Here is a 16,330-nt window from a genome sequence, read left to right on the forward strand (position 1 = left end):
ACTTCCTTCTACAACTGCATGTGTACCAGCGAAGTGTTCACAGTGCCTCTGCTCTTAGACTGCAAGCCCCTTCAAGTCAGGGTTATCATTCCTCTTCTTCATCAATGCCAGCACAGTGGCAGACTCTTCTGCAGCAGCCCTAGACATCATGCCTGTCCCACGCCATCAGTTCTTCACTGCCTCATATTCCACCTGTTAGGCATCTGGTTAGATCAACATACATTCTTCCTTTCACTAAGAAAGACTGCTACTGGTATGAACTTGTATAAACGTTTTCCCAGCATCTAGCTAAAATCAATTCTAAAATGAAGAATAGGAATGTTCACTGAGAACTTCTCAATGAAATGTAGCAAAGAGATGCCAGAAATACAATATTAGGAAGGCATTAAAGAATGGAGTATAAGGGTCCTGGTGGTAACAGGGAGGCCCAAATTAGGACAAGAAACCAACCTGAACTCAAAGAGATGTTGCATGGGACCAGGCCTGCACCAAGAATGGTAAAGACAAGTCTTCCTTCTTTTCCAGCTCTTATATCAACTAGCTTCCTGCCTGCAGAACCAGAAACTCTTAACTCACAGCTCAGTTAGGCTTTTCAAGCCTAGCCTCACAATTTAACCACTGTTTACAGATTCATTTCTGTTAAAAAAAAAAAAAAAACAAGCTGCACTTCTAACCAACAAACTTACAAACGAAATCTGAAATGTACTTGAGGACTGCCCACATTTTAAACTTGATTTCAGATACATGAAACCAATCTGCTTTTTTTTTTTTGTATCAAACTGTAGGAGAGGTGATCATGGAAATTACAAATAAAAACATTAATAAATCCCTTATTAATTTTGTTTTATAAAGTACTATATAAAGTAAAACGGCCACACTGACTACATTACTATATAGAATTTCAGCTTCAAAGATTTTTTATCAAGTCTGATAACACGTCCTCTTTTTCTTTCATTGTTCTCTTCCCTAACAGGTTTGCCTTTCTGTGATCACTTCTGTAAGACAAATAACTAAAGAAAACCAGTCACACAATAAGGAAAAAATTTTTAAGTCTGAATAAAGAAAAAAGCAAACCGGTTCTAGCAAAATTCAGTCATGCTATCAGTCAGTCAATTCAGTTACTCAGTCGTGTCTGACTCTTTGCGACCCCATGAACCGCCAACACGCCAGACCTCCCTGTCCATCGCCAACTCCCGGAGTCTACCCAAACTCATGTCCACCGAGTCGGTGATGCCATCCAACCATCTCATCCTCTGTCATCCCCTTCTCCTCCTGCCCTCAATCTTTCCCAGCATCAGGGTCTTTTCCAATGAGTCAGCTCTTCGCATCAGGTGGCCAAAGTATTGGAGTTTCAGCTTCAACATCAGTCATGCTATATTTTTCATATTATTGCTGTGTATGTCTCCCTAAGGTTTTCTATTCATCAAACATGATAGAGAAGTCCAGGAGCACACGTCAGTGCCCCTTAACTGAATCCTCAAAGTCTCTGGGAACGAAGAGTTTTCGTAACTCCCCTGGAGGTGGGGAGACCTAAACTGATCAGAACCCACATGTCGGGAAAACCTTAAGTGGCTCGGACAAGGCAGGCACCATCACCAGCAGCAGAGCCTCACTTCCCGAACCTTGGGCGGGAAGAAAACACGTGCACACGGTCTGCGTGACTTCACTGACTGCGGCCCCATCACTCAGGACAGAAAACTGCTAACAGACACATTTGTGCTCGTCTGGGGTGGGGAGGACTGTTCATTCACAGCAATGATTAAGTTTTTAAGTCACAATATTTGCACCTAGTATTGCTCCTGCTAATTTCTACATCTTCTACAACTTTTCATTCAAAGACTAAAAAAGCGACACACGGGACATAAAAAGCTATTTTAAAACTAGGACTTTTATCACATACACAAAATATCCATCTGAAGAACAACCAGGAAGAATGCAATTCAGCCAGGCAGAACTACACATCCCCCATCCTCAGGTTCAGTTGGGAGAGGAAATGTGTTGTTCTGAGTTAATGCTCACTGTTACACACGCGTGTACACACACACACACACAGAGTCTCTGCAGGTCCCTGTCCACACGTGGGGTCCTCTCTAGCACACAACTGTTACAGGTCAGTTACAGGGGCCCAGAGTGAATACATCATAACACAAGGACAGCTATCTAACTTACTCATGTTAAGTGAAGCAATCACCAACAAAAACTTGTTAAATAACAACCACCAGTGCTTTCCAATAACACTGTTGTGGGAGGGGGAAGATGACTAATTTTTTTTTCTCCAAAGGCAAAAGGAAAATGCAGCAAGGTAATTCCATCTCCACCAGCAGAGCCAAACAGAAACGCGTTTCTGGCTAGAACTCTGTGTCCTAAGGATGGGCAGGCCCCACTTTAAGGAGGTGAGTCAGAAACGCCATTAAAATCGTCACAAGGAAACTGCAGGGAAACGAGGCATGATATTCACGATCCATTTCTGGATGGAAAACAATATATCAAGTGCACCTGCGTGTGACTGCCATCACTTAGAGAGACACGCATACAGAGACAACAGGAAGACAGCTATATTCAAGAGGTGGGTTTACAGACGCCTCTGCTTTAAAAGCAGTTTAATGGCCGATGAACTGAAGGTGTTCGTCCGTTTCTGGACTTAACGTGAATAAGTTAGACGCTCTCCTCCTCAAATCCCCACTTCACGATGTGCAGACAAAGTGGCCAGAAGTCCTCACCGCGCCCCTCCCGCCCAGCACACGCCCCCCACTCCCACCCCTTCTGAACCGGATCATAGCTGCCCTGATGCAAAAAGACAACCAAGAGAGAAATGCTTTCACGGAATTTCAAAAACAGCCTCATTTAATGGCTTCAGCTAACATATAAAGAAATAACCAATGCAACAAGCTAGGTACAAAATATAAAATAGCTCAAAATATTGAGAATTTTGCCATATTGAAAAGGCTTGTGGGAGAAGAAGCTGGGATGAGTTGAGAGAAGAGCACTGAAACATACACATTCCCATGTGTAAAACAGATAACCAGTGTGGAGTTTGATGTATGACGCAAGGCACCTAAAGTCAGTCCTCTGTGGCAACTTGGGAGGGATGGAGTGGGGAGGGAGTAGGGAGGGGGCTCCAGGATGGAGGGGACATAAGTATGACTACGGCCAATTCATATTGATGGATGGCAAAAACCATCACAATATTGGAATTATCCTCCAATTAAAATAAGTAATTAAAAAAAAAAGGCTTAAAGTATTTTATCAACTTAATAACTTTTCACCTCAATTAACTTTCAGGATGTTGAAGGGTTTGCTCCTTTTGGAAATATAAAAGAAGTAAAATATAAAAACCCATTTTAGAGGCGCGCACACACGTATCAGTGATGTATTTATTTTGGGAGGAGGGCTGAGAAGGACTCCTCTCATGAAACCATTTGCTTCACATAAGCAGTATTTGATCCACGAGATCAGGAAATGTGTAGATTCCTCGGAAAACTGTTTTTCCACTAAAAACTATTCTAAACTATGTGATCCATTTAGAAGATGACTCTGCTACACAGTATGGCGAAACGGAATTTCATCCTGCAATAGCCAGGACCGTGCCTTGGTGCTGGGGTCGCTGAAGGTCCCGGGCCCACCGGGAAGGGTGACCTGAGACCCCCCCACCACTCAGATCCAAGCACATCCTGCCCGCAGCACAGAAAAATACAGGCAGCCTGGGTCAGCAGGCCAGGAAATGCAAGCAGTTTCACTCCATGTAAGCACTCATTTTTTCTTGAAGACGACATTGGGAGGAAGGCATCCAGAATAACACAAAAGGGGTTTTCTTGTTTTGTTTTTTTTTTTAAAACACTTCAGGTCCTTTATTAACAAAGGAAAGAGAAGAGCCCCCAAACCTCACAACCGCTTTTCTGGACACAGTTCATCCCCTAAATCTGCTTCATATGCCATTCACCCTCATACTGGAAAAAGCCCGTACAATGAACCGCAAAAAAATTACAACACAATTAAAAAAGTCTCCTACCCCTTCCCCACACCAAAAACCAACCTCAAATAAGCAAGTCTAGCTAATCACAGGACACTCTAATAAAGGGCTGCTAATGGGTGGCTCAGACGGTAAAGAATCCGCCTGCCAAAGCAGGAGACTCAGGTTTCGATCCCTGGGTCAGAAAAGTCCCCGGGATAAGGAAATGGCAACCCACTCCCGTATTCTTGCCTAAGAAATCCCATGGACCCAGGAGCCTGGCGGGCTGTATTCCATGGGGTCGCAAGAGAGTCCGACATGACTTAGCGACTAAACAACAACACAGAAATCAATTGTTTTTGAATTAAAAAATCAAATCAACTACTTATACATAAAAGCACAAAACCTCTGACATCTGAAACATGAAAGAGGCTATTGGTCTGGAATAGCATTCTCAGTTCAGACACCCGCAGATCTTCAGTTAAGTGTTAAGCAGAACAACTGAGAGAGAAGAACATCAACTTTGCCCAGGGGCACCCACTCATTTCCTAGCTGCCCCCCACCCTCCAGCAGGCAGAGGCCCTGCTCCTGGGCGGAGCAACACGTGGGAAGCAAAGGATGGTGAACTTCTCTGCAGGTCTTCCCTCACGATCCAATTAAGTGGGGAGAAAAGGAGACAGAATATAAATACTAATGGCTCGCCAGGGGCTCCCAGGGAACAGGAACCTGGGGTGATCCTGAGGGCTGGACTGGGTAGGGTCTCCTGCAGGGCGATGGGGTCCTGAGTGTTAAGCTGGAGTTTATATCTGGTCAGGAAGCCACCAAAGGGTTTTAAGGAGGGAGAAACATGATGGAAACAGGAGAGATGATCCTGACATCGCAGAGGAAGAGCTTCAGGCTCATGACCTTTGTTCAGGGCTCAGGGTTACCCCAAAGAACCACAAAGGCTGGTTCTGAGACACATTTCTTAAAAAACAAGGTTCCAAAGTCAAACAGACTTTGCCCCTAGCTGATGCGTAATACACACTAAAATGGGAAGTTCAGTTGCTCAGTCGTGTCCGAGTCTTTGCGACCCCATGGACTGTAGCACGCCAGGCCTCCCTGTCCATCGCAAACTCCTGGAGCTTACTCAAACTCATGTCCATCGAGTCGGTGATGCCATCCAACCATCTCATCATCTGTCGTCTCCTTCTCCTCCCGCCCTCAATCTTTCCCAACATCAGGGTCTTTTCCAGTGAGTCAGTTCTTGGCATCAGGTGGCCAAGGTATTGGAGTTTCAGCTTCAGCATCAGTCCTTCCAATGAACACCCAGGACTTATCTCCTTTAGGATGGATGAACTGGTTGGATCTCCTTGCATTCCAAGGGACTCTCAAGAGTCTTCTCCAACACCACAGTTCAAAAGCATCAATTCTTCGGCGCTCAGCTTTCTTTATGGTCCAACTCTCACGTCCATACATGACCACTGGAAAAACCATAGCTTTGACTAGACGGACCTTTGTTGGTAAAGAGTCCAGCAATTCTTTCCACTGAAAAGCCTATTCAACTTTCAAAGTCAGACCCGTACTTCCAAAGTTGGTTTCTGAAATACACGCCCCAACTTGCCAGCACCGACTGTCCTCTGAGCCGCTCTGCAAATGGGCACCACTGCGGTGTGCGCCCACGACAAGGATTTTTAACTCGGTGGTACAGCGGTTCTCAAACTGGCCCTGTCACACCTGGCATCTCATTAGAAATGCAAACTCCACCCCAGACTGTCTGCATTTTACCAAGCCCTCCAGGCGAGGGGTGAGGGTAAACACTGAAATCTGAAAAACCACTGTTACAGGCTGCTTTTTCAGTTACTAATTCAGCACTTTTCAAAACAACCTGGGCAACACCCCGAGAGGCAAGAGACAGACGGCAGAGGCTGCTCTCCCGCCCCGAGGGTGGCCTAAGGGCTCAGCAGAGAGAACAGAGAGAAAGAGAACCAGTCACCTCCCCCACACCCACCCCCTGAAACTCCAAGGAGTCAATTAAAAATAGCCCTGGAACATGAACAAAGTCTTCTTCAAAAGTAAAAAAAAAAAATCATGGAAATAAAAGTGCCCCCAAACACCAGCAGTACTGGCCCTGAACGGGGGTGGTCTCGGAGAAGCTGGAGGCGCAACCAGGTCCTCAGGGAAGCAGCGGCCACGTGGAGGGCGGGGCAGGACCCGAGATGCTGGGAAGGAGGCAATCTGGTGGAGCCAGGGCTAAAAATCAGGGCTCTGCTCCCAGGTGCGGGGCCCTGGTCCAGTTTCCTTTAGCCTCAGTTTTCTCATCTGTGAAACTGGTCCAACAGCCCTTCTTGCAGCGGAAGCCCTGAGGATTGGCCGAGGGCATAAGCTGCCCCCATGTGGGGCCCCTGGGAGGAAAGCAAGAAAACAAAGTTCCCTTCCTACAAGGAGCCCACTGTCTCCTTGACAGGCATCAACATGGGAACGCCCAAAGACCATCTCCTTTTCCTCCTTATTTTTCCAGGTACCCCAGTGAAGCAGGAGAAAGCCACCCGCCTCCCGGTAGCAACTGCTGAGGAAGAAAGCAGTTCTTTGTACTCACCCCTCTTTTTCTTTTCCAAATTACCTCTCAAGAAATGTCTGGAACCACGAAAGGGCATCACACACAGGTGAGGTAGCACTCACACAGGGCCTTCTACCGCAGGTTCTCAGTTCAGGTGCCAGTTTGACAGCTTCGAGTCAACCGCGCCGAACTGGATTTTTAAAGCGATGCCGGGAAAACTGTGCTGAAAATAGCTGCTGACCAATGCCCGGTCCCCGAGCTCTAGAGTCCTTTTCACTTGCACTCGTTTATCACCGTGTGCTTCTACCCCCAAAAGGTACTTTGTTTTCAGTAGGAGGCGCAGCCTTGGAGCCAGGTGCCCACTAATGCGAGCAGAACCGGGAACGGGGTCACAGGGACACTCGCTCCTCATGCGTCCTGGACACATGTGCAGGGCCGACCGGGTCCCATGGGCACCTGACCCCACCCTGGCGGTGCCACCCCCGTCCTCCCAGGAAGCCCACACTCACTCCCAGACCACGGCTACATGCCCCAAACATCTGTCAACTTAAGCAAAAGCTTCTCTGGCAAGACACTGCGGGCTGCCCTGAAAACAGTTCTGGGCCCCACAGGACCCTGAGACCAGCAAACGAGAGGCAGAAGGGGAAAAGCGGTCTTCAAGTTGGGGGAGGTTGGGGCTCACAGACAGACACATGGAAAAACAAGGATGTGCGTACACCGCCGTTTTCTGACGGCGAGAAACCAGAAGGCCAGATCCCATGAGGAAGAGGACAGCGGCTCAGAAGGCCCTCCCTGCACCAGGGACTGGGGGGTCCAGACCTTGGAATTCACCTTCTACTTCATTCATCTACGTAATATTAATACAAACGGCGGAGACACGTCACGATTCTGAAGGAAATAATTTCCAACCTGTAATATTAAATACCCTGCCAAAATATCAATGGAGGAGAAAGGCAAAAAGAAGAAATTTGCAGATATCCAAGACCTTGGGAAAAAAAAAAAAACAAACCTATCTCCCATGCACCCTATTCACAAGAAGGCCACTAGAAGGTATGTTCCACCAACTCAGTGGTGGAAGCCACGATGGCAGGAGACACAGAACACCGCCAACCCGAGACAGCGGCACGAGGACTCCAGGGGATGAAGGTAAAGATGCCAGGATGCCAGCGGTCCGGGCCAACAGGCTCATGGGACGGCGTCTCCAAATGAGTGAAACAAGACAGACAGCCTGTATGCTCCACCGGGACTCCCCGAGGGAAGGTTTCAACAACTGGTGTGGGGCTGGGGTTGAGTTAAGTTACAAGCGCTGCTAAGGACTACATGTTTATGAGCACCCCCGACCCCATCATATGGTTCAGTATTCTTGCCTGAAGAATCCCCTGGACAGAGAAGCTTGTCGGGCTACGGTCCACGGGGTCACAAAGAGTCGACACGACTGAGCAACTAACACACACACCCCATCCATCGTACGGTGAAACCCAACCCCCCACCAATGCGACGGATGTGACTAGGTCACTGAAGGTGGAGCCCTCCGGACTGGCAACAGCGCCCTTGGAAGGAGAATCCCAGAGTACCCCCCACCCCCTTGGCTCTCAGAAGACACCTCATCTGCCAGAGCCTTGACCTTGGGCTCTCCAGCCTCCAAAACTGTGACAAGTGTTTGTTTAAGCCACTTGCGTTTTTAATGCTATTTTGTAACAGCAGCTCAGACTAAAACAATTACATTTCCAAAAAAAGAACTTCCAAACAAGACTTGAAAAAGTAATCCTGGTTTAGTAATGACCGGCTGGGCTTAGGGATTCTGGAGTCCCGTTAATGTACACACACGCATCGGACCCAAGTTACCCTGTAACTGCACTGGGTGCAGGGAGGGGAAGGACAAGCCAGGGAAGGAGGCAAGGACTCAAGAACTAAATCCTCGTCCTCATCGGGGTCCAAAGTCTACAGACTGGGGGAAACAAAGCTGCTATTTGCAAATGCTCTTTGTGAACAAAGAATAGCAAAGAGCAAAGGGGCTGCCTTCAGGGAGGAGAAAATGGAAGCAAAGGGCAAGGAACCGCCTCTGTTCCAACAAACCCTTTATCACATACAGAACTTTTAAACTAAAAACTAAAAAAAAAAAAAAAAAAAATCCTAAATAATTAACATAAGACAAAGTGTCTGGACCTATGGGGTCCTTTCAAATCTTAGGGCCAGAAAAGTCTTTTGAAAAAACAGGAAGGGACTAACTGGGAAGATAAACACAGGCTGCCTATCTGGTAAGCATTAATATAAAACTCAGAAAGTTCCCACAATGTATTCAGATACCAACAGGGCGCTGAACACACAGCCTCTTCTACTGACTGAGGTCCTCCTGAAAATACGGAAGGTCTATAAGTGGAGTGCTGTCCCCAGTGGGGTGCAAAGTACCTTTGTAACCCACAACTGGGATGTTTTATTATTTGTCTCAAGCAAGGCACATCTTATTTCTCTCAACGTTGGTACCAGTCTAATGGCAGAAAGTAAAGAGGAACTAAAGAGCCTCTTGATGAGGGTGAAAGAGGAGAGTGAAAATGTTGGCTTAAAAGTCAACATTCAAAAAACTAAGATCATGGCATCTGGTCCCATCACTTCATGACAAATAGCGAAAAAGTGGAAGCAGTGACAGATTTTGGGCTCCAAAATCACTGTGGACAGCAGTCATGAAATTGAAAGATGCTTGCTCCTTGGAAGAAAAGCTATGACAATTCTAGACAGCATATTAAAAAGCAGACATCACTTTGCCAACAAAGGTCCACATAGTCAAAGCTATGGTTTTTCCAGTCGTCATGTACAGATGTGAGAGTTGGACCATGAAGAAGACTGAATGCTGAAGAACTGATGCTCTCGAACTGAGGTGCTGGAGAAGACTCTTTAGAGTCCTCTGGACTGCAAGGAGATCAAACCAGTCAATCCGAAAGGAAATCAGTCCTGAATACTCATTGGAAGGACTGATGCTGAAGCGCCAATACTTTGGCCATCTGATGCGAAGAGCCGACTCACTGGAAAAGACCCTGATGCTGGGAAAGACTGAAGGCAGGAGAAGTGGGCGACAGAGGATGAGATGGTTGGATGCCATCACCGACTCAATGGACATGAGTTCGAGCAAACTCCACAAGATGGTGAAGGACAGGGAAGCCTGGCATGCAGCAGTCCATGGGATCGCACAGAGTCGGACACAACTGAGCAACTGAACAAACAAAACCTTGGAAACCAGGGAGCCCTTTAGGATTAGCAAACTCCGTATCACCCAGGAGCCAGGTGCTGTAACAGCCCTGTTTTTTCTCCTTCTCAAAGCATTTGGCACCGAGTTTGAAAGGCATTACACTGCAAAAACATAAATTCTGGGAGGGGAAGGGCCGGCCGGATGACAGGGCCTGACTCTGAGCAGCAATGGAGGGATAAAAGAGTCAACTTTCTATTTCCTGCACTCCCTCCTGCCCCGAGATTCCATTAATGATAACAATGCTGAGCCCAGCCCAAGCACAAAAAAAGCCCCAGCTGGGCTGGGTGGGTGTGGTCCATTTCCTGCAGGTATGGAGTTGCCTAGCAGGCAACTCTGAACCACTGGGAGAAATTACCCAAAAAGAGAGCAAAGTGACCCGTTTCACAAGAAACCCTCAGACTCCTGGACCGGCCTCAGTGTGACTGCAAAACACACAGTGATTGCCAACAGATTCATTTCCTCAGAAACCTGAACCCAAGTCCTAGAAAAATACTGTTCAACTGAAAAGCTGTGTCAGTCTGCGTCAAATAAGTACGCTCCATTTTGCACACCAGAACAGTGGCTCAAAGATGGCCACAAAAATTACAGAAAGGAACAAGAAAGGTCCGATGGTGACTGCCATGGATGCATAACCACCCTCCTCCAGGACACTGTGCTGTGTTAGCCGCCCAGAAAAATCTAATCGGACCAATTTCTACTTGAAGGTCGACTGGTTCCATGCAAGATACGAACAAGAACGTTCCCTGATACGGGATTAGAACCAAAACGTCCTGGACTCCTCCAAGCTGTTTTCTTTTTTTCTAATCTTCTGACAACCCTCTCCCTCAAACCTGACTTTAAGCAAAACAAATTCTTAACTTTCTTAAATTTTGGTGATAGAGAAGAGGAAACATGAAGTCTTGAAATGAATATTAAACAAAAAAACAAAAACTTAAAAACAAGCTACTAACAATAACAGCAATGTGTCTTTTATTTTCCTTATAACATCGCATTGGGAAAAGGTCAGAACAAATGCAAGGGGCATGAAAGAGTAATAAAGACTATAAAACAAAGGTTAAGAGTTCCCATTATGGACTGCCCCTGGTGGTACAGTGGATGAGAACCCGCCTGCCAATGCAGGGACACGGGTGCGATCCCCGGTCCGGGAAGATCCCGCATGCCAGGGAGCAATGAAGCCCACAGCACACCGCTGAAGACCCACCACCACCTCCTGAGCGGGCACCAGCGTGCCCGGCATTCTTCCACCTTCTCCCACCACAGGAGAAAGCGAGGGGGAAGCAGGCTTCCGACAGCACTTGGCCCCATGCAGCCTGGAATGCAGGCCCTCACCCCAGGTGCCTCCCCTCCAGCTCCAGCTCCGACCCCAGCTAGGCCCCTCGCACTCACCTGCCCATCCCCGAGCCCTGCTGTGTGTGGCCCCCCACACTTCTGGACCTTCCTGGGCAGAGCACCCCGATCGGCCCTCACTGGGCCGCGGACTTTAAGGACAGGCCAGAAGGCGACTTCACCTGCCGGGTGTATGCAGGCTCCCCATCCAGCCCAATGCTGGATCGCACCCCACAGATCAGCCTTCCCTTCCAGTGCCTCAGGGCCCCCCACCTCACAAACACCCCAAGTGCACACACGCACGCTGACCTCTGCCCAGGGTGCAGGGTGGCAACAGACTGAACGTGGAGAGGCCTCTTCCACGGACACAGGAAAGAACTATGGAGATGGGCCACCAAGAAGGGAAAAAGTCAGAGCACTGAAGGCATAATTAAGTGCAGCCATCCTTCTGTCTGTCTCCAGACTTCCAGCGCACACGGGTTTCCCCAGGGTGAGGCAGAGACCTGGAGAAGTGTCCCAACTCACCCCGAATAGCCATCAAACGTTTCTCGCTCCCCACACAAAAGGCATTCTCAGCAAAGGTTTCTCCAAGCAGCAAGAGAGATGGAAGGATGATGGTGACAAGTAGAGACTTTTACTTTTTCCAGCTCTTCCTGTAAACTGTCTGTACTTTCAAATATGAGACTATCTAATATGTAGTTGCATGTTAAGTTGCTCCAATCATGGCTCTTTGTGACCCTATGGACTGCAGAAAACCAGGGTCCTCTGTGCATGGGATTCTCCAGGCAAGAATACTGGAGTGGGTGGCCATGCCCTCCTCCAGGGGATCTCTCCGACCCAGGGATCGAACCCACCTTTCCGTCTCCTGCATTGACCGTGGGTTCTCGACCACTGGCGCCACCTGGGATGTATGACATCCTCAAACAGGTAGAGCTGACTTGGGCCCCACCACACCTGTTACACATCAGCGAAGTATACTTCAGTCAGGACAAGATGGTTGGATGGCATCACCGACTCAATGGACGTGAGCTTGAGCAAACTCCGGGAGATAGTGAAGGACAGGGAAGCCTGGCGTGCTGCAGTCCATGGGGTCACAAAGAGTCGGACATGACTTAGCGACTGAACGACAATACTTCAGTCAGTTGTGAAATCAATTTAGTTTTGCAACGGCTCCTTTCTCCTCTTTAATAAAACGCATCACACAACAGCACACCACAAGTAGTGAGGATTAAGACTGTCTTCTGAAACTCTTAGTTTCAGGTCTTGATGTAAAATGTATTTCTTACCTGGGTCACAGTTCAAAAGAGGTTTAAAGTGACTCATAAAATTCCATGACAGAAATTTATAAACCAAGATCTAATTCTAACTTACAACTTCTGCAACTAAAAGCTGATCAATGCTGCTGTCTCCAAATGATGCTTGCTCTTTTAATCTGAATTAAACTGAGAGAAGCAACAAATGTTCAGTGAAGGACAGCGAGTTATTAAATCAACCACTCAACCTAATTTCTTTATGTCTATTTGTAGTTACTACATTCAGCTTGTGATTTCCATTTTTCCCCTATGCTAATGAAACTGGGATGTGGGAGGTTAAAAAAAAAAAAGGGAAAGTGTCGTGTCCCCCCCCCAACTCTTATGAAACAGTTATTAAAAAGGATAACTCATTCAGACTTACAGCCATCAACCCCTCATGGAGCACGGGGCACAACAGCCTTCAATAACAGTTGCTGATCGAACCAACAAAATATCAACCTCATATTTTAATTTCTTCTGCAAACCCAAGTTGGGATGAAACAAATGTTACTTTCTGCTAAAGTAATAAAAAGACAGTAATTCAGCAAGGTAAGTAGGAGTATGAGTTCAAAGGCAGGAAAAGACCTGATCTCTAGTCACAAATTGCCACATAATGCACCTTCTCACCTTGGGTCAGTTCAATTAGTTTCTGCTGGTTTCCACATCTAGAAAATAACATAAATTACACCTGCGCCTCAGGTGGTACCAGTAAGAATCAAGAGGCATAAAAATGATTTCAAGACAATGAAGAATGATGTTTTTACTGCAATTATTCTTTTAATTCAGGTGTTTTTGGTTGTTTTTTTTTAAGCATCTTTGCCTAGGCTGCCTGAATCCACTGCTGTCTTTCTTGAAATTTGTAAGCCATCTCCACATAAATTCTGGTCAGGAGATGAGAGAGGAAAAAAGGGGGGGATATGGGATTAACAGGACAAGGGCACAGGTGGGTTAGTACTTTCCTCCCGTTTTATCCTGGAGAGCCAACCAAGGCAGGTGTGCCTTTAATTTAATCCTCAACAACAACTCTGAGGAAGGCCTCCCTGGGCAGTAGCAACTGCTGATTCAAAGTAGAAAATAAATGTGCGTATTGTTTTTCTTTTGGAGTGGAAGGGAGAAGGAAAAGAATATTCTTTCCCAAATGGCACATCAGAAACAATCATCAAACATGGTATGGAGGCACTTAACCACAGGGATGACTGTGTCCAAAGCCACCTCGCGTCCCTAAAACTGCAGCAGCTGAAAATCTGGTTGTTTCAACCAAATAAAAACTTACCAGCCTTTATACTGAGAAAGCAAAATAAAAACAGCTCCCATGTAACCCTATGGAGGAAATAGATTTGGGGAGGCAAACTTTTTTGAAGAAATGTATCTTTTTATCCAAGACTTAAGAATTCTGGCCCACACTCTTAAAGCAAAAAATTAAAAGGTGAGGACAAAAAAAAAAAAAGTGTTGAGACTAGATAACCACCTGGTGACTATCTGATACTGACTTGAGGGCAACAGCCAGAGAGGCTTTAAGTACCTTTTTAAATAGATTCGCTTTCCACAAAGGCTGACTACACCTCCACGGTAGTACTGAGCAAGCCCTGTGTACTAGATTACAGCCTGATTAACAGCATAAGCGTATATCTCAAGGAAGTACTGAGCAAATGTGGGTTTTTTTTTAATCATTACAAGAAGTCCTTCTTGCTCTACTGGTCAGAAATACTTTCTTAACCCAGTTCACCCTGCTCTCCTGTCTCTAAATTCAAACCAAACCAAAGCAGGAATTTTAGGAAATACCAAGAAACCACATCTGATTTCTACCTAGCGGTCAGCAGTAGCTTAGGTTTTTAAATGCGTGTTGTTTAAAAGCTCTTTACAGGAGGTTCAAGGACAGTTTTCTTTTAAGCAAAGTTACTAGTGTTAACTGTTACTCCACTTAAAAAAAAAAAGCTAAAATCCCGGTAACTCCGTACTCTTTTTCTAGATATCAAACCTGAACAAGGAAGTCGAATTTTTTATTTCAGATTTAGAAAGAGAAATGATCTCTCTCGAATGAGGGGGCAGATTCCTGGCTCCCATGTGGTCCAAATACTTCTCAGCCCTCAAGAGGGAAGGGAGGAGAAAAAAACAAAACAAAACACGAAACAGCACGTTGAACACTGAAATACAAATAATCCACTCGGATACTTGTGCCTGTTTTTTTAAAGTTCGTACATTCCCTCGCCCGGCTAACCTGGGGGGAACAAAACTTTTAAGAGATTCCCTAACCCTTCCGTGTGATTTTTAATCCCAAACATTTGCGACCATTACTCGTTTACACACATTACAAATGAGCCAACGAAGGTGGTTTTATTTTTCGAAGGGCTAAATGTAGTCCCCGAAGGCGAAAAACTTTCTTTGATGCATCCAGGTAAATGTGAAATTCAACGTCTACTCCCCGCCCCCACTCCAAGAAAAAAATAATAATATTAAGTCGCTGGGAGGCCAACAGGCCACAAAGTAGCCATGGAGAGTTAGTGGGGACGGACTCTCCGTGGCCGGATCCAATCGAGTCTCCAAGTCCAGCCCAGAGTCCCGGGACCCACGCGGTCCGAGTGCACGCTGTCCGACCGATTCCTCCCTTCCAGAAGGAGCTTCCAGGCTTCGCACCTTCCCGTCCGTCTGCACCGGGAGGAAGCGCGCGGACCAACGCGCTGAAAGCGGAGCTGGCGCTTACCCCTTCCTCTCCCCGCCCTGACTCCTCCGCCCGCCGGGGCGCGCCCGGGGGCCCCCCTCTCCGGGGTAGGGGAGGGTGGGGAGGGACCAGGGCCTCCACCGCCGCCCACCCCCCGCCAGCGCCCGGGCCCCGAGAGCGAGCCGGGCCTCCAAGGGCATTTCTCCACATCACTTCTTCCCAGGGGATGGGCCGGAGCGGGGCCTGCGGCTCGGGAGGGGACGCGAGGAGGGCGACGCGGCCAGCAGCGCACACTCCCCCCCAGGACCACCGCGACTCCCGACCGGCGGGGGCCGCCTCCGGGCCGCGGCCCTCCAGGTCCCTGCACGGCCCCCACCCCACCCCCGAGACCCGGGCCGCGGAGCCAGGCAGGGCGCCCCGGAGGCTGCGAGCGCGGCGCGGGAGGCCGGCGCGACCCCGGAAGGGGCAGCGTTTGGGGGAACTGGGGGTGGGGGGAGCGGCAGTGTTTACACCGCCAAGTTCTCCGCTTCCGCCCCGGCCCGCGCATCCCTCCCGCCCCTTGGCGGCCCGATTCCTGCCTGTACCTGCATGCCGGGCAGGCCCGACTGCACCGGGGAGTGAGCCATGGCGGTCAGGACGGCCACTTCCTGGGACGGGACGGCCGGGCCGCGGCGATCCGCGCGGGCGACGAGGCCCGCGGGCCGCGCGCAGCCCTCCTCGGGCGGCCGGGGGCGGGGGGTGGGGGGCCGGCCGGCCGGAGCCCGAGGCCACCCTAGCCCCCCGCGGGTCCTGGGCCAGGCGGCGGGCTCAGGGGCGGACGGCGGGCCTCGTCTCCATGCACCGCGCCGGGGAGGGGCTGCGAGGAGCGCGGGGCCTCCCCGCGAGCGGCCGCCGCTGCTGCTGCTGCCGCCGCTGCTGCTGGGCTGGAACCGGGCGGCCTGGGCCCGCGCGCTGGCGCCTGGAGCTGGAGTGGGGCGCGCACCGCCGGCCGAGCCCGCGAGCGCCGAGCGCGCCCCGCCCCGGCCCGGCCCCCGCGCCCGCCCCCGCGGCCCGGCCGGGGACCCCGCCCCGCGCTTCCGGGAGGGGGAGGAGGCTCGCGGCCGCCCGGCGCCCTAGGCCGCAGCCGCCCGCGCCGCCGCCGGCCGGGCAGTGTGGAAATCGGCGCGGCTCCCGCGGGCTGCGCCCCCAGCTCCCCGCCGGCGGGGCCGGGTGGAGGGGGACGCGCGGGCGGGTGCGGGGCTGGGGGCCTCAGTTGGGGGGGGGCAGGAGTCCCCCCTGGTGGTGACGGGGGGCGCGGGGACCTTCGGAGTGAGGGATGGGC

The 16,330-nt window shown here is 49.4% G+C and overlaps 1 protein-coding gene across 1 annotated transcript in view; it reads right to left on the bottom strand.

Moving 5' to 3' along the window:
* STK24 (serine/threonine kinase 24) overlaps positions 1 to 15,964 on the bottom strand; it is a 90,264-nt gene extending 74,300 nt beyond the window's left edge. Inside the window, exon 1 of the mRNA XM_043892273.1 lies at positions 15,594 to 15,964. Within this exon, the coding sequence (XP_043748208.1) occupies positions 15,594 to 15,635 (42 nt within the window). The 5' untranslated portion in view covers positions 15,636 to 15,964. The remainder of the gene's footprint in view (positions 1 to 15,593) is intronic.
* Between the last annotated feature and the right edge of the window lie 366 nt (positions 15,965 to 16,330).

The sequence above is a fragment of the Cervus elaphus genome, chromosome 30 (genome assembly GCF_910594005.1).
Source record: "Cervus elaphus chromosome 30, mCerEla1.1, whole genome shotgun sequence".
Taxonomy (NCBI): domain Eukaryota; kingdom Metazoa; phylum Chordata; class Mammalia; order Artiodactyla; family Cervidae; genus Cervus; species Cervus elaphus.